General features: G+C 45.2%; 1 protein-coding gene across 1 annotated transcript in view; it reads left to right on the forward strand.

Moving 5' to 3' along the window:
• LOC127410820 (parkin coregulated gene protein-like) overlaps positions 1-25,028 on the forward strand; it is a 252,640-nt gene that overhangs the window by 153,823 nt on the left and 73,789 nt on the right. The window contains exon 4 of the mRNA XM_051646018.1: positions 18,189-18,360. Within this exon, the coding sequence (XP_051501978.1) occupies positions 18,189-18,360 (172 nt within the window). The remainder of the gene's footprint in view (positions 1-18,188; positions 18,361-25,028) is intronic.

A 25,028-nucleotide genomic window follows, 5' to 3' on the forward strand; every position in this document is an offset into this window, starting at 1 on the left:
TACTAGTATTTCTCCCCACATCGAGCTCGAAATTACTTGGCAAGTGCCAAGGACCCTTTGAGGTTACATGGCGAGTCGGGGACCTCGATTATGAAGTTAAACGAACAGATAGAGGTGGGGCACATCAAATTTACCACCTCAACCTCCTTAAATTATGGATTAAGGCGGTCCCCATGTCCATGGCGACGGTAGTTCCGGAGAGGGTGGAACTTGGTTCAGAGGTGAAGTTCAAAGCTGATCCATTCACCCTGGTCCCTTGTGGAGACCACCTCTCATCGTCCCAGCTCACGTAGGTGGCCAGGTTGCAAAAAGAGTTTGCGGACGTGTTCTCTCCTCTAACCTCGAGACCCCACCGGGAGTGGTTGTGCGTAATCGGCCATACCACGTACCCAAGCACATGAAAAAGGTGATTCGGGACGGATTAGAGGCAATGCTCGGGTAATAGAAGAATCGCACAGCGATTGGGCGAGCCCGGTTGTTCTTGTACCTAAGAGTGATGGGTCAGTCCGGTTCTGTGTTGATTACTGGAAAGTCAATGTGGTGTCTAAATTTGATGCGTACCCAATGCCCGAATTGACAAACTGCTCGATCGGTTGCGTGCAGCTCAATTTTATTCGACACTGGATTTAACTAAGGGATACTGGCAGATCCCCTTAACTCCATTATCCAGAGAAAAAGCAGGCTGGATGTTGCCCGGGCATGTGGAGCAGGACATGGTCATGTGTCTGTCACTGGGGAGAGAGGAAGCGGTAAGGGCCATCACCTTGTGACTAATATGAAACACCTGTGTCTCGTTACAGTGATGACAGAGATGGGCTTGAAAAGGCCACCGAGAATGCTAGTGAGGGAGAGAGAGTCACAGTCATGCAGATCTGACATTCCATGAAGCTAAATGCTGCAAAGCTGCTGAACTTAAATATTTATGAGTTTATGTTGTCTCTTATAACTAAAGCTAAAGTAGATACCTTGTTGTGAAGCTGAAGAGTAAATGCCCTGCTGTAATGCTGAAAAGCAAAAGACTGTTTGTTAGACTAGGAAAAACCATTAAAGCTTGATTTACCTGGACTGCCACCCCACTTCCCACTTCCTTATTGTTGAATCCTCTACAGTCTATTTATACTCTTACCTTGTTTTATATTCTTTGTCTCACTGTAATGTTTCTCCTATCACCAATAAATAAATAAATAAATTCCTTGTGTATGTGAGAAGAATTGGCAATAAATCTCATTCTGATTCTGACCAGCTCAGTATGTACAGTAGGAGCACATGCAGTAGCCACTAGACCTTGGCTTTGTCAATTATTACTTTTTTCTTGTATTTATCCTCTCTCTTTTTTTTCTTCTCTCTCTTTCTGCCCTTCCACCTGCTGACTGTGTGTAGTGCTCTATGAAAAGTGGGAAAAGGAGACACTTAGAAACAGAAAGAGAAATAAGAATATCTGCTGTATGTGTTTTGAATATATGTGTGTTTTGTAGAGCCATGTTGGCTTAAGCTGTTTGCGCCTGCAGCTTTTTCAATAAACCCATCAGAGACAAGCTCATCTCTGTCTGCTGGCCGCTCGCTGTGTTTCCTGACAATACCTGTCAAATCTCTCCAACCTCTCACAGCCCCACAGCTTCAGCTCTGGAGCGCTGCTGTTACCGCCCATCACCATCCTGGAGATCTTCAGCGCCGCTGGCATTAGAGATGATGTGTGCCGGTGTTCTCTCTTGACATTAGCTTAAGTACATTAAGACAAACGTTTAACTGGTGATGGAAAGCTGAGGCTGAGTCACATAGCGATATTGTAATCCAGGCAAACTGAACATTTCATACAGGCTTTGGATTCTTTACCTTGTGACTGGAGAAGCAGACAACTTTTGCATCTCCTGTGTTATGTGATTTTCTTGTTCTTGTCTCCATAGTACTGCATTCTTACTGGCTTTTTGTGAAACGAATGATGCTATTTGATAGCAGCACACAGTCAGCAGTTTGGTATTTCCTAATGCCCAATGACTTCTTGTCCTGCTTAGGGCCACAGCAAGGGTTGGGCAAAATTCACAGTGTAAGCATTGGCTCCCTTTTAATTTATGACTGAATGAGGAAAATATATTGAATTGACCATGCCCATGGGTTGTTAAATTTTAATTGTAATGAAAGGAAAATAAATGTACTAACGGAAACTTAATGAAATTCAACACAGTAACACAACTGAGCAATATCAGTAGTCCACCATGTGTTTTGTGACAAACTATCTTGATATTAAAATTCTGTTTCATGTTCTTTGGCTACTTTGGGGTAAATTACAGCATTCTGGAAAATGAAAATAAATGTATTAAATATAATGAAATACATGTAAATTAAATACAAATTTCTATATGTGGCATTTCAGACATTGTTTTTGGAAATACCCCATATGTTATTCATAATGAAAAATGAAATGTATTATTAAAAACTTAACTTGAAGCAGTTATATAAATTCCTTTGTTTCTATTTTAATTCTACTTCTATTCTAAATTCTAATTTAAATTACAATTCTGCAAGCTGTTTGCAAATGCATTAAATTAAAATTTAAAAGGCATTCTCAATTCAAATCTGAATGGCGCTCAACCCTGATCACAGCAATCATGCCCCGTTTTACATCAGATCCCATTTTATCTAGTTATGGGCCTCATTCATGAAGTACAAGCGGAACAAATGTTCTTCATAAAATAATTCTTACATAAAGTCTCATGCATCAGTTTACGTGAGTATGGATTTATGCATGAAATTGGTTCTGCTTGTGTTTCATGAAGGAAGCCCATTGTATGTACACTTTTGTCTTTGCTGAGACACTGTGCAGAGTACAGAATGTGCATTTGTAAATGGTGCCTTGTAACGTATGTTTGCGTGTAGCATGTGAACATCACATGGCATGAGGAATATGTGCGTAGGCCATGTCATGATTGTCACAGACCTCAGTGTGTCACATGTGTGCCTGCATGTCAGCTGGTAATTTTTATCACAACCATCTCTGGAAAACAGAATGATTTCCCTTCAGAATGAACCTGAGAATTTATACACTTCCTCCCCTCATGCTAGAAAAAACACTCCTCCATCGAACAGCAGTACTCTGGCAGAGAGAGAGCATGTCAAGTTATTTTCCTCCCTCTGTAGTCCCCTGAAATGCAATTGCATATTTCACTTGTACAGGTCACACTCCCCTAGCCAGGACATTGCATTGAGCATTTACCTCCTCTCACACATAGAGGGCAAATTTCAGTCTGACATAATGGGATGTCAAACTGACTGTCCAACTTGAGATTTGTGTAGTATTTGTTGAGAGCATGTCCGTAGTGCAATACAATCTCAATTGTCCCCTGTGTAATGCTGGCCATAGCCTGTTCTTGCGTTCCTCCTCTCTACCAGGAGTGTTTCCCTCTTTTCCATCCCGTGATGGTATAAAATCAAGTGGCCAGTTTGGTTGTTCATCTTCATGATAGTCGCCACAGGGTTGGCCATTTTCCCCTCAGGTGTCTCTGTGCTCGGCATACTGAGAGAAATGTGCTTTTGGTGCTCGCATCAAGCTTCATGCCTCCCAGTGCCTCACCATATTTCCAGGGTGTATCTGTATTGCAGATAGTTAGTTCAGCACTATTCTCAGCCTCAGAGGCATGCCAGTGAAACATCCATTGTCCGTTTACTAACAGAAATGGAAAACTGGAAAACACTTTCTCAATCTAGTACTGTAAGTGCAAATTTGATTGACTGATTTTAAGTAACTTCCGTAAGGGCACATAGTTGTTGTTGTTTTTGTTTTTTTGTCTTTTTTAATCCGTCTGGGTTTGTTATAACAAGTGCTTTTGAGGATATACTCTATTTTTCATTGTATTTGCCAAAGTTTACCAGGTTATTGTCATTAAACATTAATCCTTAAATCAAAGTTTCTCTTGAAGCACTTACAGTAATAGCAAGTTAAAGGAATTTTTCATCCGCAAAACAGACATTCTGTCACAACTTTCTCACCCTCATGTTGTTCCAAACCTATATGGCTTTCTTTCTTAGGTGGAACACAAAATAATACATTTTAATGAATATCTCAGTCTGTCTTTTCAATATACATTGCATCCGCAAAGTATTCACAGCGCTTCACTTTTTCCACATTTTGTTATGTTACAGCCTTATTCAAAAATGGATTAAATTCATTATTTTCCTCAAAATTCTACAAACAATACTCCATGGGCAGTTTCTCCCAGAATATGTCAAACTTCCCCAGCCACCTGGAGGAACCGACCAAGGCTCCCTTCCAAGGCGTGTACGTTTTCTTCATCACTCGTGGCGAAGGCTTACAACACCGGGGGTCATGCCGCTTCTGCCCTGCACGCCATGGCCATCCTGCAGGTCCACCAGGCCAAGGCGCTCAAAGATCTGCACGAGGGTAGGACCAACCCAGGGCTTATGCAGGAACTGCGTACCATGACCGACCTCGCTCTATGGGTGTCGAAAGTCACGTCGCGTGCCCTGGGCAGGACGATGTCCACCTTGGTGGTCCAAGAGCGGCACCTGTGGCTCAAACTTGCGGAGATGTGTGACGCCGAGAAGGTCTGCTTTCTCGATGCGCGCATCTCCCAAGAGGGGCTCTTTGGTGTGGATTTTGCCCACCAGTTCTCGATGGTGAAGAAGCAGATGGAGGCCATCAAACACATCCTGCCACGGCGTGGCTCGGCAGCCTAAAAGCCTCCAAAATCCCATGCCCCATCTGCCTCTCGCCAGGGCTGTCCTCCTGTGGTGCCAGCCCTGGCTCCCCCACCATCAGAGCCCCATTCCCACCCCTGGGTCAGCATGAGGTGGGTATCCTAACATCGCTAGATGCTTTCTGGGCTCCGGCACCCAAATTGTCAATAAAAGAGCAGTTTCCTCATTCCCTGGGTCATTCTCCAATTCTCAGCCCTCCCGGCACTTGCAGATGGGGCATCTGCTCTGCCTTGCCGCGAACCACCCACCCTGGGCGTGATAAATCCAGTCGTCCCCCTGGTGCCATAAGCGCAAAGGCTAGAAGCCTGGTTAGTGCTTTCCAGCCCGTCTCGATGGCTCATCAGGACGATCCGGCTCGGCTACGTGATCCAGTTCACCAGATTTACGTCCAATTCTGGATCTGCGTGCCTTGAATAGAGACTTACACAGGCTTCCATTCAAGATGTTGATGCAGAAGCGCATCCTGACGTCTGTACGACATCAGGATTGGTTCGCGGTCACCGACCTGAAGGACACGTACATTCACGTATCGATCCTTCATCGACACAGACCCTTTCTTCGGTTTGCCTTTGAGGGACGAGCATACCAGCACAAGGTCCTCCCTTTCAGTCTGTCCCTGTCTCCTCGAGTCTTTACCAAAGTCGCAGAGGCTGCCCTGGACCCGCTGAGGTAGAAGGGCATTCACATTCTCAATTATCTCGATGACTGGCTGATCCTAGCTCACTCACGAGATATATTGTGTGCACACAGGGACCTTGTGCTTCAGCACCTCGACCGACTGGGGCTTCAGGTCAACTGGTAAAAAAGCAAGCTCTCCCCGGTGCAGAGCATCTCTTTTCTCGGTATGGAGTTGGACTCGGTCACCCTGATGACATGCCTTACGAATGAACGTGCACAGTCGGTGCTGGCCTGCCTGAAAATCTTCGGGCAGAAGGTAGTGGTCCTGGTGAAACAATTTCAGAGGCACCTGGGGCAAATGGCATCCTCGGCGGCAGTACTGCCCCTCGGGTTGATGCATATGAGACCGCTCCAGCACTGGCTACAGACTCGAGCCCCGAGGTGGGCATGGTGCCACAGCACCCAGCGTGTGACTATCACCATGCCCTCAAACTTTCAGTCCTTGGTCAGACCTGGCATTTCTATGGGCAACGGTTCCCTTAGAGCAGGTCTCGATGTGCGTCATGGTCACGACAGATGCAGTATCGGGGCTCTGGACAGGGCCCACCTGCAATGGCACATCAACTGCCTAGAGTTGCTGGCAGTATCGCTGGCCCTGCGGAGGCTTCGGCGGTTGATTCAGGGAAATCACGTGTTGGTCTGGACGGACAACACAATGACTGTGGCATACATAAACCGCCAGAGTGGAGTACGCTCACGTCGCAACTCGTCCGCCGCCTCCTCCTTTGGAGTCAGCAGACGTTGAAGTCTCTGCGAGTCACTCATCTCCCGGGCGTCCTCAACTGTGCAGCGGACGCGTTCTCATGGCAGGTAATGCTCCGCAGAGAGTGGAGACTCCACCCCTGTGCAGTCCAGCTGATTTGGGAGAGATTCAGAGAGGTGCAGGTGGACCTGTTCGCCTCCCAAGAGTCCTCTCACTGCCCCCTTTGGTAATCCCTGTCTGAGGCTCCCCTCGGCACGGATGCCTTGGCGCACAGCTGGCCTTGGGGGATGCGCAAGTACGCGTTTCCCCCAGTGAGCCTTATTGCACAGATGTTGTGCAAAGCCAGGGAGGACGGGCATCAATTCCTGATGGTTGCACCATACTGGCCCAACCGGACTTGGTTTTTAGACCTGATGCTCCATTTCCCTGAGGCAGGACCTTCTCACTCAGGGGCAGGGCACGCTCCAGCACCCGTGGCCAGACCTCTGGCTCCTGGATAGGATGCGGAGGACCTAGCAGGCCTTCCACCAGTGGTGGTAGACACAATCACTCAGGCCAGAGCCCCGTCCACGAGGCGGCTGTATGCTCTGAAGTGGCATCTCTTCGCGAGTTGGTGTTCTTCCCGCGGGGAAGATCCATGGAGATGTGCTGTTGGGTCTGTGTTGTCCTTTCTATAGGAGGGACTGGAGAGACGGCTGTCTCCCTCTACCCTGAAGGTGTATGTGGCTGCTACTGCAGCATATCACGATACACTGGATGGGAGACCCTCTCGACAGCACGACCTGATCACCAGGTTCCTCAAAGGCGTGAGGAGATTGAATCCCCCTAGACTGCACCTGATTCCCTCTTGGGATCTCTCTGTGGTCCTACCTGCCTTACAGAGAGCCCCCTTTGAGCCCCTGGAGCAGGCCGAGCTCAGCACTTTGTCCCTGAAGACGGCCCTCCTGGTGGCGCTCACTTCTATCAAGAGGGTGGGGGACCTGCAGGTGCTCTCAGTCACCAGTGAAAGCATATAGTTTGAGCCGGCACACGCTCATTTGATCTTGAGACCCTGGCCTGGTTACGTGCCCAAAGAACCTGCAAGCGCTCCCTTCAGAGGAGGAAAACACGGCTTTGTCGTTGTTGTGTCCAGTTTGCGCCTTGCACATCTATCTGGACCACACGCAGAGCTTTAGACACTCGGAGCAGCTCTTGTCTGCTTTGGAGGGCAGCAGAAGGGGAAAGCTGTCCCACTGAGGTTGTCCCACTGGATTGTGTATGCCATTTGTCTGGCTTACCAATCACAAGATCTGCCGTGCCCTTTGGGAGTCCGGGCGCACTCCACCAGAGGTGTTGCGTTCTCCTTGGCACTGGCGAGGGGCGCCTCTCTAGCAGACATATGCAGAGCAGCGGGTTGGGCTACACCCAATATCTTTGCTAGGTTCTACAACCTGCGCATAGAACCGGTTTCGACCCGAGTGTTACAGGGTAACAACAGGTAGGCCAGCCGGCCGGTCGGGTGTATCGCTTGCATTGCGCCTTTCCCCTTTTGAGGTGATAATGTGCGCTATATTTTCCACAACAGTTTCCCATAATTGGTGAACACTGGATGATTCTTTAATTCCTTAAGCACTATTCGGTGGTGAACTCAGTGGAGGAGTAATGCCGCCAGGCCCAGTACTCATGGTATGCCACTTTTCAGGTGAGCCCGCATGCTGGGCTCAGTGCTCCATACGTGGTGATTCCCCCCTCGGTAATCCCATATGATGCATTTCCACTGTTCGGTTTCCCCTCAGGTGAGCTCTGCTCTGCCTCGGTCACTGTGGCTGTGTAGATAGGGTCTTCCCAGTGGTATCATTCCATATGTGAACTTTCCCATCGGTAAGTCCATGTGAGGTATTCTCCATCCGGTAGGATGTGGTCTCCGTAGTGCTCTCCCTCCTGGAGAGGGAAGAGCACTTCCCCAGCGCTACTCTAGCAGATGCTCGGCAGGAAATTACTTAATACAAAAATCAGGAAAGGCCACTGCCTGTAGCTTCTTCGGGTAAGTCCTCCTCTCACCCTTATTGGGACCCGGGAGACGCCTTACCTAACTCGCTGGAAGGTCACGATGTGGTCGAGTGCTCACTGCGAGGCATGCAGCAGCCTGCCCATGTCCGCTTCTCCGTACCTTGCGACATAGTTCAGCATCTGTGGCGTTTCGTATAGGAACCCCTAGTGTCACTACATTGACACAACGTCGAGTGAGTGACAGACAGGGAACATCTTGGTTGCTGATGTAACCTCTGTTCCCTGATGGAGGGAACGAGACATTGTGTCCCTCCTGCCGCGGTGCTGAACCGACCGCTGACATGGCTGGGACTCTCTCTCGGCTCCTCAGCACAACTCTGAATGAGTGGTGCACGCCATCTCCTTTTATACCCGTATGTCTGGGGTGGAGAGTGGCACGCAAATTCCACTCACCAATTTTCATTGGCCTTCTCTGAATAAAGCAAAGGTGATTGGGGCTCTCAAGAGCGAACCCCTAGTGTCACTACATCGACACAACGTCTCCTTCCCTCCATCAGGGAACAGAGGTTACATCAGTAACCAAGATGTTTTCTGTACTATATGTTGTGGAAACTACCATTACCCTGCTAAAAAGTCTTAGAGCCTAATCAGCATGCAATTCTTATGAAGGCTTAGGCTGGTTTATGCTGGTTTTGTGCTGGTCTAGCTGGTGGACCAGCATAGCCATGCTTTTCACCAGGAACACCTAGCTTGTGAAGCTAGTTGACCAGCATGGTCTTTCTGATGAAGCTGGTTAAGCTAGTTTAAAAGCCTGGTGGAGACACTAGCACACCAGTATCCCATGCTGGGAGACCAGCACCCAAAACACAACATAAGCTGGTGACCAGCAATGCTGGTCTTTTCAGAAGGGTATTCAAGATCTTTTTTTCCAAGCTGGCCTTTTATTGTGAAATAATATTATTCAGACAGCCTTGCCAATAAATGCCTGTAAAAACAATACAAACTGTGACTGATTGATTGACTTGTCAGTCAGATGGCTCTTCCTGACTAATTGGGCTGTTCTTGGTCAGAATAAACCAGTACAAAAGCAGTACAAACCAGACCTATTGCTGCAAGAGTTCTGGCTACACAAGACTACAGTAGCTCAGTTCTGCCTCATCCATCTGACTCACAGCCATACCAATCTGCCTCATCCTGTCTCAGCAGCACATGCCTGTCGCTCTTCCCAATCTGCCAGGCATTAGGAGCTTTCAACAGCCCTGCTCATGGGCAGTTACTGTTTTAATGGCTTCCAAAACGATCATAATTGCAACCATATAACAGAAACTCTTTCAGCGAGACCAGCACTTTTCATGTTTCACTGAATCCAATTTTTGCCTTTTTTCTCCTGCATCTGTAGTTTCATTGCTCACTTATTCTCCACTGAAATATGTGCTGTCGTTATAGCAACCAGTTCATCACAATGGACAGTTGGAGGGATGACTCTGTCCTTTGCCTCGCTGACCCCACTATGATCAGCCTCATAGGAACAGACCAAGGGGTCAAGATTTGACTCTTTAGCATGATCCAGTTAGCACCTGCTGGTAAATGCCGTAAATATACGATTCTGGGGGCAAAAAAGCGTTTTTTTCCATTGACAGTCATTCAAATGTAGCCGTGCATTCTGACAAATAAAATGTTTTAAAAGTAATTTCATCAAAAAAGTATGAATTGGAATGAATTCATTATATCATAGTAGATTTTTAACCAGAGACAGATTTGTTAGAGGGCTCTTAAAAGTGTGAATATTTTCCTCACCTTCTGCTTTGACGTCACAGCTCATTCACCAGCAGGATAGTTGCTATTGAAGGGCACCAGGACTGTGTTCATTCTTGTGGTGCCATCAGTCAATCAGCATTGTCAGGATGCCATTTTCAGTGTAATTAGTCACATGGCATTTATGACACAGCTGATTTGCTTTAAAAAGAATAAAATCTGGAACTGAGCACCCATGAACAAAGATGGCAGCAAACAGGTAATGTTTTTCTGGGGAATGCTAATGGATAGCTCTCTCCAGATATTATAGAAATCCTTGCAACAGACTCACTCTTTTCAAATCCCACTTGACCTTTCACAAAGGCCACAAATTCTGTTCTAAAATTGTACTTAACTAACCTGAAACAGGAGGCAAATTAAATAATGGACCTTGAGTAGGTCCTATGTGTAAATATGAATGGACCTCACTTGTGTAAGGAATAATAATAAAGATTTCATCCCATTAGAAACACACTGTCATCTGTACTGGTGTTTGTGTGTCTCTCTTCTGATCTCTGAGCTATTCTGCTGTTCAGTCTTTTTTGGTGTATAGTCACACACGCAGCATGTGTGATGCTCATCATATTTCTTTTGCTTCACCGGTGACAAATTATTTGTCTTCCCTTTAATATCTCCAGCAGCTCTAAATCAATATGTTACACAAATAGTTTGACAGAAGTGAGATTTATCAGTCTTGCTGGAATGTACAATTATCCTTTGAAAGGACAAGCTCACACATTTATGGTGTAGTTTTTAATGATACTAACGGAACCTCAGATTACAGTAGCAAGATTAGATTCGTTTGATTCTGTCATTATTTAATCACCCTCACCATGTCATTCCAAACCCCTGTGACTTTTTTTCATAGGTTCTTGCATGTCTTATAGCAGATCTCAATGCAACAATTTTGAGTGTACCAAAGCGCGAAGGAGATCTGAGAGCTATGTCGGGTTGCTGCTAGATTTCTTGTATGCTCAAATTAGGATTATTCAGATACAATCATATATCGACATATCACAATTCTTTTTCTTACTATATGGTATCAATACTATTGATCTTTGTATCAATATTTATTTGATTTTATATTTTTGTATCTATTTGTGTATTTATATCATGTCCAACATTTCAATAATGAGGAAGCAGATAATCAAAATAAGTGCAAACTCTGAGGTTGACATTTTTCAGTGCAATCAGAGCTGTTCTATGAGGTGGGAGAACAATTGTAACTGAATCCCCAGATTCACACCCTCTCTCACAGTTGCGGTGGGTCTCTCTAACGTGTTTGCCGTAGTTTCAGTTGCCATCTAACCATGTTATTGTGATGTTTCGTAATAAAATTAACCATGACATTTAAATCGCAATTCCTAGCATATCGTGAGGTGGTTGGCAATACCCAGTCCTGGCTCAAAAGGTGGTTCTCCAGCAGTTGCAGGTGTCGCTTTATGTCTTGTGCAGTAACTGAACACAACACCAGGTCATCTGCAAGAACTACAGTACATAGAGTGAGTCCTATATGTCTTGGTCTTTCACAATGGCTGTGAATGAGATTAAGTGACAGGAACGGTATTCCAGCAGGGCAGTATGTCTGTCATGCTCTGTAGGGGTGGGAGTTTTGTAAAGGTGACCAGCACACTGGTCCCTAATAAGTGTATGTATTGTCACTGAATTCACAGTAATTAGTAATGATAAATGCCATCTGAACCCACGTGCATGTGTATTCATTTTGTCATGGCCGGCTCGTAAGCCGCGACAATAAAGGAGACTACACGCTGGATGACTACTCCAAAAAATATATATAATTTATTAAAATGGTTGTAATAAAATAAATTGTAACAGGAGAGAATGAGAACAGAATCTGAATCGGGGAGAGGTACTTGAAGACTGACAGAGAGCCAGTTTTAAAGCCAATCAACCCCCAGCACAGGTGAATCCTGACAGAACTCTACCAATCTGCAAAACAGAGCCAAGGAGCAAAGATAAAACAAAAATACAATCCAAAGAAGGGATTGTAACACCCTTCCCCAAAAGAAAAGGGATCTATGACCCAAAACAACTTTTTAAAACACCAAAAAAAAAAAAAAAAAAAAATAGTCAGGTCACCCCTTTGGGTAGCCCCAATATTACTCGCCATTGCTTTCCTGACCTTCAGCAACCATGGGCCCTGTAGAAGCAAATTAAGAAAACAGGGAAAACAGGAGAGAGCAAACAAGTAAGGGTTAACCAACCCCTTGACAAAAGGGTTAACAAATCTCTTAGGGCAAAGGGGCTCTAGACAAAGCATCAGCAAAAACGGTGTCCAATGTCTTTTACCACGACAGTAGTTACAAACTAAATTAGCGCTTGAGTCATCCGATCAGTTTTAAGACCAGACAGCTCCTTACTTTTACAAGGCTCACCAAAACAAAATAAGTCAAAACATACTCATCAGCGAACACCGCAGCTGTTTTGACTTAATGCTCACTTATTAAGTAGTGATTCGTGCGACAACAGAATTTTTGATTTGTTCAAGCACAATTAAATCACAATTCCTCAAATGCTTGTACCTCAGATGCAACACATCAACAACTGAACAGGGTGGTGAGCTCTCTGGCAAACTCAATGTGAGCTTCATTCACCCCTTTGGACAAAGTTGTAAACTTTTGGCAGTATGCTTCTGGTACCAGTTCATAAGCTTTTAGAACAGCGTCTTTAACCATAGTGTAATTTTTACTCTCTGCATCAGGACTCTCATTAACAAGTTTACACTCTCTTACCAGATCTAAATGATTTCTCTGGAGATCAAGGTTTGTTTGCTCAGTTTTACACTTTTCGCATTCAAGTTCTAACTTCATATGCTCTCGTTCAAGCTGTAACACTAAAAGTCTCTCTTGCTGCTCAACTATTAAAGAGCACACCGAACTTCCAGAGGGAGAAGTTATTTTAGTAGTTGCTTGCCTTGACTCTATGACTAAAAGTATACTACTATCCATTAGATTAGCTTTGATTATTTCTTTAACGGTGTCTTTCAATCGCTTGTCGCCTACTTTCATCTCATAATGCTCAGCAATTTTCAATAACTGATCTCTTGTACACGACTCAAGCAACACTTCAGATGAAGAACGAATGAAATCTTGTACCAGGTTAGCCATAATGAGAACTACGCAAGTTATACTCAAACAGAAGATAAAGTGATCATAAAGGCCAAAACAGAAGGGATTAAAGTAAAGAATAATATTCAATCCTACCTAGACACAAGACACTAGCTAACTTTACCCTAGTCTTCAGACAGTTACTGGTGGGTATTTATGCACTAAATCCCACTGGCACAGTAAAAGCAACCAGCAAGCTGGCGACCGTCCTGTGCCACGGATGTGCTCCCGAGACAACCACTCTACCCACGATCACTGCACAAAAATAACAAATTACAATGAGCTCAACTTGTCCCAAAATGGGACAAATTGCTAAAGCCTGCTAAGGAAACACAAACAGCAAAAACAGCAGCAATAATACTGCCACAAAATCTCTACTCTTTAAACCATAAGATCTCTTTATTTAAACAGCACGGAGAACAAAACTTCAGAAAAAATCTAATTGAAGACAAAACATAACACTTTCCAAACAAACAAAAAGAAAATGAATTACTTCTCCAAAACAAATATATTTAACAAACAAACAAATCCAATGCAAATCTTCAAAACAATGGTGGATACAAATGTTCAAAACAATAGGGCAATGATCATTTGTCTGACAAAATCAGTGTGAGCAACCAACACCTACCAAATAGCCAAAACAAATTACATTTACAAATCACGGCGAAAACAAAGGGATCATTAAATTTTCCACAAAAATTCCGGACATGAGTCCCCATTTGTCACAGCCGGCTCGTAAGCCACGACAATAAGGGAGCCTACATGCTGGATGACTGCTCAAAAAATATAATTTATTAAAATGGAAGTAATAACATAAAATAAAATGTGACAGTGAATGAGACCAGAAGTCTAAATCTTGAGAGGCACTTGAAGACTGGCAGAGAGCCGGTTTTAAAGCCAATCAATCCTCAGCACAGGTGAATCCAGGCAGAACTTACGAGCAGGACTCATCAACTCAATTTCTACCAATCTGCAAAACAGAGCAAGGGAGCAAAGAAAAAACAAAACTACAGTCCAAAGAAGGGATTGTAACAGCATCAACTACAAGGCCTTATAGATATCTTTTATAGATCACCTTTCTCTACACACATACTCGTTTGTTTTTCTGTGGTGACTTTCCATTGACTTCAGTTATTTATTTATTTATTGCATTTTTATATTTTCATTAAAACATTATTTATCAGTTTATTAATTGTTAATAATCCATTTTCATCATGGGGTAATTTCAGGTTTTACCATCCTTGTGGGGACATTTGTTCCCCCCAATGTCGGTAAAACCTGACCCACACACACATACACACAAATAGAGGTTATCAGTGATTAATGCGACAGACAGCGATTGTGTCCCACAGACATCACCTCAGTGATGTGAGACATCTGTCTGTGGTTAGCTATCCAAATCCCCTGCATGCCTGGCTGTAATTGTGTGTGTGCGCAACAAGGAGTCTAAATAGAGTGTGCATGTATATGTGTGTGTGTAATCTCTCAACCAGAGCATTGCACATATTTGCTTTTGTACTTGAGTCTTGCTGTGTGACTCACCAAGCTGATCTTGACCAAGTCAGTAAAGGTCAAGGTGAGCCAGCAAATTGCCTTAAAGCAATCGACCCTCTTGCTAAGATTACACTGTGTGTATATGTGTGTGTGTGTGTGGCTGTGCTTTCATCTCGGCTTGATTGGGCACTTTCAAAAGCACAGCTCCAGGTATCTTTGATGCTACAACTACAAAGAGCTGTCATAGAAGGGTCATACGAGACACACAATCACACTTCACTAGATCCCAAACTGCAAAACCAACCAATAACAGAACAGCAAAATAAACATCCACAACACTGTGTGCACAACATCATGAAACCTGTAGCTGGGTTTCCATTCATGTATTTTAATGCATGTTTTGGAATATCACATAAAAACTGTTGGATGGAAACACCAAGATGTGAATAAAGTCTCCAAAATGTGCATCAAAACCCTACAGTATATGCTTGCTTGAGATGGATACATTTTTTATTCAATAAGAAGAAATGCGCATAAACTATGATGGAAACACATTTACTGAATAAACTCCTATTGAATTTATTAGGAATACAAGATGAGCATCAATGAAGTAATGTAACTGAATAATTCTTTCATAACTGGACTAACTAGCGGACCAATCATCACATCTAAATTGTTGCTCTGGTCATCTCGAAAGAATGGTGTCAGGAAAATCCAAAGACTGCAAAGAGTTTGCTGAGCAAATAAGTCGAATACAAACCTGAAATGTGCCAAAGAGCAGGTTTATTGACACTTTTTGAAAAATATCTTACAGATTTGCATTGTGAAGTCATAAGGATGGAGGAATGCAAACACATAGTACTCTCATAACTGTGTGACGCGCTGTCGCTCCAGACATGAGACAAAGTTATTTACAGTGTTTTATCTGTGTGCTCTTAACTGCAAATATTTTGTTAATAAAAGTCACAGTGGGTACAATTTCTATGGAAGTGTCATGAACTCCCTTGTGTTAGTTTGCTTGTTTGTTAGCCTGTTAGTGTATTTATATTATTTTAGCCAGCTTTCTGCTGTTATGTTTGTTTTCCCGTTTGCTCCAGTGTTCTGCTGTTACATTTGTTTTCCAAGTTTGTTCCTGTGATTTAGTTACATCTTAGTTCTTTAATAAATAGTTTCTGCAATTAATCCACACTCTCTCGTCTCGTCCTTCCCAGTTTCGTCACAGAAGAACCGACCAGCAGAACAACTCAGGGCGATTCACCCAAGGGTCATCTTTCTTGGAGGCTTATTGTGTAAGGTTCTGGAGCTTGACCTGTCAGGTGAGCTGGGAGGAGAGAATCCTAAGGACCATGTTCTGGCTAGGACTGAATGCTTCGGTGAAGGAGATGGTCCCTTTGGACTGTGACAGCCTGCCCCTTGGTGACTTCATTACTAACATCGTAATGGCTGGTCTTCTGCTATCTAATCCAGCGGCCAACCTTCTTGCAGTGGATTTCATGGCTCCTTGCTCCAAGCCTTCCACGGCTCCTTGCTCCAAGCCTCCCACAGCCTCGCCCTCCAGGCCTCCCATGGCCAATGAGCCAACAGCCATGCCTGCCACGGCCAACGAGCCAATACCCACACCTGCCACGGCCAACGAGCCAACGACCACGCCTGCCATGGCCAACGAGCTAGTTCTGCAAGCCTCGTCCATACCAGAGTCAGTGTTGCAAGCCTCGCCCGTCCCAGAGCGAGCTTTCATGCCCACACCAGCCCCGGTGATCCAGGCTCCGCCCCTTGAGCCTCCCATGGCTTCACCCTTTGGGCCTCTCACGGCTTTGCCCCTCGAGCCTCCCATGGCTCCACCTTCTGAGTCTCCCACAGCTGTGCTCATAGTTGTCTGGAGGCGGAAGAAGAGAAGAAGGGCTCCTACTCCCCAGGTGCTGCCAGTGCTCACGACCACGGAGGTCGTTCCCCTATCACTGCCCATGATCATGACCACGGAGGTCGTTCCCCAGTCACTGCCAGTGCTCACGACCACAGAAGTTGTTCCCCCATCACTGCCAGTGCCCATGTCCACGGAGGCCATTTTCCTGCCACTGCCAGCACTCCCGGCCATGGAGGCCATTTTCCAGTCGCGGCCAGCATCCCTGACCATGGTGGTTCCACCCTCAAAGTCTTCCACGGCTCCACCCTCAGAGTCTTCCATGGCTAAGAGGAGCCCGCTCCTCCATAGACTCCTCCTCCAGCGGATCCATCCACTCCCCCCGAGACTCCTCCTCCAGCAGCTTCGTCCGCTCCCCCAGAGACGACTCCTCCAGCAGCTCCGTCTGCTCCCCCACAGACAACTCCTCCAACGGCTCCGTCCGCTCCCCCAGAGACGACTCCTCCAGCGGCTCCATCCGCTCCCCCAGAGATGACTCCTCCAGCAGCTCCGTCAGCTCTCCCAGAGACCCCTCCTCCAGCAGCTCTGTCCGCTCTCCCAGAGACCCCTCCTCCATTGGTTCTGTCCGCTCTCCCAGAGACTCCTCTGGATCCTCCTTCTGTAACTCAATTCCCTGCTCCTCCTGACCCAGTCCCTGCCCTGTGGCCACCTCCCAGGCCTCCTGATCGTCCGCCAACTCCTCCTTGGCCTCAGAATCATCCTCTGGATCCTTCCTGGTCTGCTTGGCCCTGCCTCCCTTCCTATCCATCTTTGGGTGTCAGGAGCCACCCATTAAAGGGGGGTTACTGTCACAAATTCCCTTGTGTTCATTTGCTTGTTTGTTAGTCTGTACGTGTATTTGTGTTATTTTAGCCAGCTTTCTGCTGTTATGTTTGTTTTCCCATTTGCTCCAGTGTTCTGCTGTTACGTTTGTTTTCCCATTTGTTCCTGTGATTTAGTTACATCTTAGTTCCTTAATAAATAGTTTCTGCAATTGGATCCACACTCTCTCATCTCGTCCTTTCCAGTTCCGTCACAGGAAGTGACAATATTGTTCTTTTGAACACGAGATGAAAATGAGGCTTCATTTGCACATTGCATTTGCGGTATTATGTTTTTTTGGGTTTTTTTTGCATAAATTAAATTAGCAATTTAGGTTGTGAAAACAAAGAAAAAAAATTAAAGAAGTATGTCATTTCTGTTCCACTTGTGTCACCATATGGAATTACAAACATATTGACTGTTTCAAACAGGTTTCCCAAAAACTTGGGCAAAAAACTCTCAGCATAAATTGAGCAATATGTTGTACGAATTCAGCGTACTAATCGCTTACTAATAGTTGTCTATTCACATTAAGCTGGGATAAAATAAAGTATTTTAATATTGAAAAATTGCACAAATCACCTTTCAAAAACAAGGGAGTAGTGTGAGACAGGCCTTTGTCTATTCACGTCTGTCTCCAAGCTCATAACCCCAGCAGAACAGGTGTGAATGTGTGATCCAGCAGGAACTCACATGTTTGAGTGTTCCAAAGCCCCTGACCAGCTGTCCCCTCCGGTCTCCCCTCCAGAATGTGTGCCTGGATGCCAACATGCTTTTTAGGGACATTAAAACAGGGGTTGCTCGTTATGAAGCCTGAAGCTTATGATGGTTTGTTGAGGCTAATTTAAGGACAGTCGCAAAGAGAGGTTATTTAAAAACACACAAACCCTATAGCTTTCAACTTATCTGAAGCAGCGCAAATATACATTTTATAGTGAACAGAATATTTAGAATTACACTCAAACAGGTGGAGATTGAAAAACTGGACTACCATCACTACCTCGCCCTGTTCTTTGACGGGCTGTGTGAGACAGTTCACCCATATGATTTCTTTGCTTGTCAGGACATTCATGACATGCTGGAACATGGTGGCAATAAAGTCCTACCTGTTGTCCTGCAGCTCATCAAACTGATCAAGAGTGAGTGTCATAAAGATAAAAAATAGGCATTTTCTAGCCATACTTTTGACAATGGTATAAAATCTCCAGTTTGCAGCTTATTCTGGGCAAGAACCGCACACTTAGAAAGGAAGAGCCAGATGACAGACATGTAAAGCAACCAACCACATTTTAGTTTTTACATACTATATTTATGGGATTTAGGGTGAATATGAAATCCATGACTATAATAATAAAACCGCCGTCGAAAAACGAATTTAAAAACAATTATTGCACTGAAGTGTTAGTGGAAAAGCATAAAACACAAAAGAAATTGGAAATGTGTGTAGACCTTGTAATCAAAATTTCGGTCCATCCAAAAGTTATACATGTGCACAGACTGGGCTGGACAGTCCCTTCTGTCTGTCTTGTCGTGAGTTGGCGTGTGTGTCTGTGTTTCCCTCTCTCTCCCTCTTGTGTTTTGCAGGTGCCATGTGGAGAACATCAGCTCTGTTGCCAGGACGACTGATTGTTTTTCCACCCAGCTTGTCACCAGCGGCACCTGCAATTACCAGCTCCTATATATTCTCGCCTTTGTTGTTCTGTCTTTGTTGGATTGTTTTGCTGTGCTGCAACTCTGTCAGCTTGTTCTGGTCTGTTCCCTGTTTCCTGTCTCTAGTTTCAGTCGGTCTAGTTTCTGTTTGGTTTTTGGTTGTTTATTCTTTTCCCTTGTGAGAGTTTTGATTTGTATTTTGTATTTTATTTGTTTATTTAAATAAAAGCACTTTTCTGCCTTTCTGCATTTGGATCCTTTCTTCTCTCAGCACCATGTACCGTGACAGAACCAACCAACCAATTCTGGACCCAGCAGAGGCACAATGGGCATCTTTCTTTTTCCATCTCCCCTCACTGACTTTTCAATTCGTCAGCACATGATTCAGCTCGTCCACCTTTGCGATGTCCTTCAGAGGGAAACTGACATTAGGGACTTCGCATGTGGGTTTTTGATTGCAGTTGACGAGCTTGACTATGATGAGACTGATCTTAAAGAGGTTTATAACATCTGCCTAGATCAACCTCTCAGTCAGAGGAAGATGGACAAGCTGGGGCATTTGTGCTTTTGGGACTCTGTTGACCACCTTTACGAGTGCAGGGAGTCTACACTCCCATTCCAGGAGGGATTTCCCTAGACAGACCATACCATCATCCCACCCTCAACAAGCCCAATCCCCAGTCCTCCTATGGAGGAGGAGGAAGAACAGGTCAGCTGCAGCCCCCCTGCTCAAGGCTGCTGCTGCCCACCAGGAGGCGGAGGAGGCCGCTGCTGACTGGCAGGAGGCGGAGGAGGCCGCTGCTGACCACCAGGAGGCCATTTTCCAGTAGCTGCCAGCGTTCACGGCCATGGAGGCTGTTTCCCAGTCACTGCCAGCCTTCCCAGCCACGGAGGCCATTTCCCAGTCGCTGCCAGCGCTCACGGCCACAAAGGCAGTTCCCCAGTCGATGCCAGCGCTCATGGCCATGGACACCATTTCTCAGTTGCTGCCAGTGTTCCCGGCCACGGAGGCTGTTCCCCTGTCACTGCTAGCGCTCACGGCCACGGAGACCATTTCTCAGTTGCTGCCAGTGTTCCCAGCCACGGAGGCCGTTCCCCTGTCGCTGCCAGTGCTCATGGCCACAGAGAACGTTTCCCAGTCGCTGTCAGCACTCCCAGCCTCGGAGGCTGTTCACCTGCCGCTGTCAGTGTTCTCGGCCATGGAGGCCATTTCCCAGTTGCTGCCAGCACTCCCGACTATGGTGGTCACTGCACAGCCTGTCCAGTTCCCTGTGGTCATTAGTCTGTCCATTTCCCTGAGTCTGTCGATAAGCCTGTCCAGTTCCCTGTGGCTGTTGACGAGCCTGTCCAGTTCCCTGTGGTCATCGACAAGCCTATCCTGTTCCCTGTGTTCGTCGATGAGCCTGTCCAGTTCCCCATTGTCATCGAGTCTGTCCAGTTTCCTGAGGCCGTCGACAAGCCTGTCCTGTTCCCTGGGGCCATCAACGAGCCTGTCCTGTTCCCTGTGGCCGTTGACAAGCCTGTCCAGTTCCCTGTGGTCACTGAGTGTGTAGAGTTTTGTGAGGCTGTCGACGAGCCTGTCCTGTTCCCTGTGGCCGTCTGCGAGCCTGTCCTGTTCCCTGTGGCCGTTGACAAGCTTGTCCAGTTCCCTGTGGTCATCGAGTCTGTCCAGTTCCCCATGGCTATCGACAAGTCTGTCTAGTCCCTTGTAACCATCGACTATCCTGTCCAGTCCCTAGCGGCCGTGGCCAGCACCTGTCAGACACCAGCCACCAGTCTGTTGCTCAACCCAGTAGCCAGCACCCATCAGACACCAGCCACCAGTCTGTTGCTCAGCCCAGTAACCAACACCCATCAGACACCAGTTACCAATCTGTTGCTCAGTCTGCTCAATGCCCAACAGCCACCCACGTCCTGTCTGACCACTGCCCAGTGGCCGTCCACGGTGAGGCAGTTCCTTCACCTGTCAGTTCCCAGTCTGATCCCAGTCCTGCGGCCATGTCTGAACCATCCTGTCCTGTCCTTCCCAGTTTGGACACCATGGGACATCCATGGAGGGGGATACATTCACAGTCTGGGATGGACAGTCCCTTCTGTCTGCCGTGTGTTGGTGTGTGTGTGTCTGTGTTTCCATCTCTCTCCTATTGTGTTTTGCAAGTGCTACATGGAGAACATAAGCTCTGTTGCCAGGACGACTGATTGTTTCTCCATCCAGGTCATCACCAGCGGCACCTGCCTCCAATTACCTGCTCCTATATATGCTCTCCTATGTTGTTCCTGTCTCCAGTTTCAGTCTGTCTAGTTTCTGTTTTGTTTTTGGTTGTTTATTCTCCCTCGTGAGAGTTTTGATTTGTATTTGTTTTGTTTATTTAAATAAAAGCCCTATTCTGCCTTTCTGTATTTGGGTCCTTCCTTCTCTTGGCACCACGTACCAAGAAAACATGCATATGATTTTTAGACATAATTCAGAAAACAAAGTGGAATACACAATTATTCTTGTGAATATTTAGTTCACATGCTTCTAAGTTTTGGTGATTAAGATTTGGTGCCATTAACCTGGCAAACTGAACTGCAAAGATATATGATAAACACAAGTAAAGTGGGACAACTGGTAAAATGAGACGCTTATGTTTTTGCATGTAATATTTCTTCCTTTTTTACTCTGTATAGGGTTGATGAAATCTGTTGCTATTCAAAGTAGTATTGTTGGAGGAGCTAATTTGGCATCATATTTTAAAACAATGCCAATGACAAATTATCAGAAAGTGTCCCACCTTATTTGTATATACCCTTTGTTTTTAATAATGATCTGAAACACATACATTACCTCTGAAGTAACCAATTCGGTAGCCCTTTATTTTACCTTTATTTGTGCACTATATAATTATGATAATTAAAGTAATTACTAGGTACTAATCCTAAACCTAACCCCAACCCTAACTTTAACCAATATTAAGTACATGTAGTTACCCAGTGTTACTTGGTACTTTCTTGGGTAAGTACACTGTAAAGTACATGTACTGTAAAATAAAGTGCAACCACCAATTCTATACACTAAGACACCGAATCATTTGATTGGGCTCTAACCATGTGCAGTTCATGTTTTACATGATTTCAGAATAAATAAAACATTTTTACTTGATGCACATCCAAGGACATACTACATCTGTACATAATGATCAAGAAACATTACAAGAACATCTGTTATGAGCATGAAACCACACTGCTTTGGGGTAGGGTGTAAATGCATTTCAAAGCTTGAAATATACATTGAAACACAGTGGAGGTCATCATTTAGAAGGTGAGGAAAACTGTGAGACTGCAGAGAGCTAGTCGTCCTTGTCCACATAAGACTCTATTGTTAATGAGGCCACCGAGAGATCTAACAAAACTCAAAAGCAGTCACAATTCATAAATCTGGCTTATTTGGAATACAAATGCACATGTCAGTTGGGGTTTGGCAAAAGGCATGTGATAGACTTAACAATTTGGGGAAGAACCAGTCCAATGAGACCAAAATTGGCCATAATTACTACATTGTTTTCATTGCACAAGCCTAACCAGAAAATACCACTAAAAACTTATGGTTTTTAGAAGGTTGGTAATAGCAACTTTTCTGCAGAACTTTGGATAGGCTAGAAGATTATGCATAGAACAAAGAATGTATGAAATTGCAAAAAATCTTGAAGGAAAATGCTGTAAGAGAACTGGTACATGGAAGATGAGGACCTGCCACATACAGCAAGTGAGTTTAAACCAAAAGGTCAATGTTCTGGAATGGCCCTATCAAAGTCCAGATGGCAGAATAAATGAGCACCTGTGGGATGTTAAAATAAAGCAGTCCTCTTTATGCTTGAATGGAGTTGTTGGAAAATTTCAGTTTCAAGATGGGTGACACTACAGTAACCAGTAAGTCTTACCCAAAGATACTTTTAAATTTAAGCAAATGTGGTTCCACCAAATATTAACTGCATACATATTTTCAGCATACAGTTAGCTTATGTAAATGAAATAAATTATTTAAATTAAATAATGATAAAAATGGATTTTCGGGGGCCTGGGTAGCTCTGCGAGTAAAGACGCTGACTACCACCCTTGGAGTCGTGAGTTCAAATCCAGGGTGTGCTGAGTAACTCCAGTCATGTCTCCTAAGCAACCAAAATGGTAGGGAGGGTAGAGTCACACGGGGTAACCTCCTCGTGGTCGCTATAATGTGGTTCTCACTCTCTGTGGGGTGCATGGTGAGTTGTGCGTGGATGCCACGGAGAATAGCCTGAAGCCTTCACACACGCTATGTCTCCATGGTAACGCGCTTAACAAGCCACGTGATAAAAAATGCGTGGATTGACTGTCTCAGACACGGAGGCAACTGAGATTTGTCCTTCGCCACCTGGATTGAGGCGAGTCACAAGCCACCACGAGGACTTAGAGCGCATCGGGAATTGGGCATTCCAAATTGGGGAGAATTTTTTTTTGGATTTTCAACCATAGATGGATGGATGGATGGATGGATGGATGGGTGGGTGGATGGGTGGAAGGCTGGGTTGGTTGTTAGGTAGGTAGATAGATGGATGGATGGGTGGATGGACAGACAGATAGATAGATAGATAGATAGATAGATAGATAGATAGATAGATAGACAAACAGTTGTAGATATATTTGTATCAGGAGTTAAACTAACACAATTACTAAAGTGTCTAAATGCACCTGTGGTGTTTAGAGAAGGAAAATGTATGTGAGGGTCATTCATTTTTAGAGCCTAATATGTGGAAGGAATTAATGGTTCCTTTATTTAGAGAGATTTAGAAACAGATCTTCACTCCTTCAGACAGGTCACACACCATGAATTATTGAACGCTCCTTCAGTGCAAATGTCACACTGCTGCAAAACAGTTTGCAGTGTTTGTTTGGTCATTAGAATTTCACAGTGTGTTATACAGGCATAATAGTGCAGCAAGTATATGGAAATGACTGGTTCAGGACAACACACCGTTGTTACTAAAAAACAAACACATTCAGCATTAACCTGATTATTCTGATCATTCTAAATGCTGACAAATGAAGGCCTGGAAACATTAAAACACATATATGCCTTTTCTTAAGGAATGGTCAAAGGTGCTTGTAACACTGTTCAGTGGAAAGGATAACAGGGAAGCGAGGTTTCCAGGTTCAGGTAAGTGTTTAATTTGGCCATCTTGATGCTTACAGTTTCATAAACTCAACAGTCTCTTAGGCACAGAGTTATTTAAACACATCAGCTTCACAGACAAATAGTTACTTAAACACTTTAACTTCATAACACAATAATCATAACAGCTTCTGTAGCACCGTGGCCTTCCTTGTGCCAGTCTCTCTCTCTCTGTCTGCTGGCAGTGTGGCTCATTTATGCCGCTTTCCCCGTGTTCACTGAAATTAGAGACAGTTGTTAGACATAATCTAGCTCAGGTGTAAGCTCCCTTACCGCTTTCTCTCTCTCCGGAGAGATGCTTGACCACACCCCCAATGCTGCCACATATCCCCACCGCCCAACTCAGGCCGGGGAGGCATCCAGCCTGCCTACCACCCCCCCCCCACCCCATTTTTGGAAAGGAAGTCGGCGACAGCCATCTGCGCCCCCGGTCTGTGGACCACCATGAACTTAAATGGCTGAAGAGCTAGATACCAACGGGTGATCCGCGCATTGGTATCTTTCATGCGGTGGAGCCACTGGAGCGGGGTGTGATCGGAACAGAGGGTGAAGGCCCGCCCCAACAGGTAGTATCGGAGAGTGAGGACCGCCCACTTAATGGCGAGACACTCCTTTTCCACAGTGCTGTACTTAGTTTCCCTCAACGAGAGCTTACGGCTAATGTACAGCACAGGGCGCTCCTCCCCCTCCACCACATGTGAGAGTACGGCCCCCAGCCCTCTGTCTGAAACATCTATCTGTAAAACAAAATGGAGAGAGAAATCAGGTGAATGTAAAAGCGGCCCCCCACAAAGTGCGGCTTTAACTTGCGTGAATGCCTGCTGACACTGCTCCGTCCACTGGACCGGGTCTGGAGCCTGGTGACGTCCGAATAGTTAGGCACAAATCTTCTACAATAGCCAGCCAGCCCCAGAAACTGTCTCACCCCCTTTTTGGTCTTGGGCCTTTTTGCCCGTGGCCCAAGTGGAA

The sequence above is a fragment of the Myxocyprinus asiaticus genome, chromosome 20 (genome assembly GCF_019703515.2).
Source record: "Myxocyprinus asiaticus isolate MX2 ecotype Aquarium Trade chromosome 20, UBuf_Myxa_2, whole genome shotgun sequence".
NCBI lineage: Eukaryota > Metazoa > Chordata > Actinopteri > Cypriniformes > Catostomidae > Myxocyprinus > Myxocyprinus asiaticus.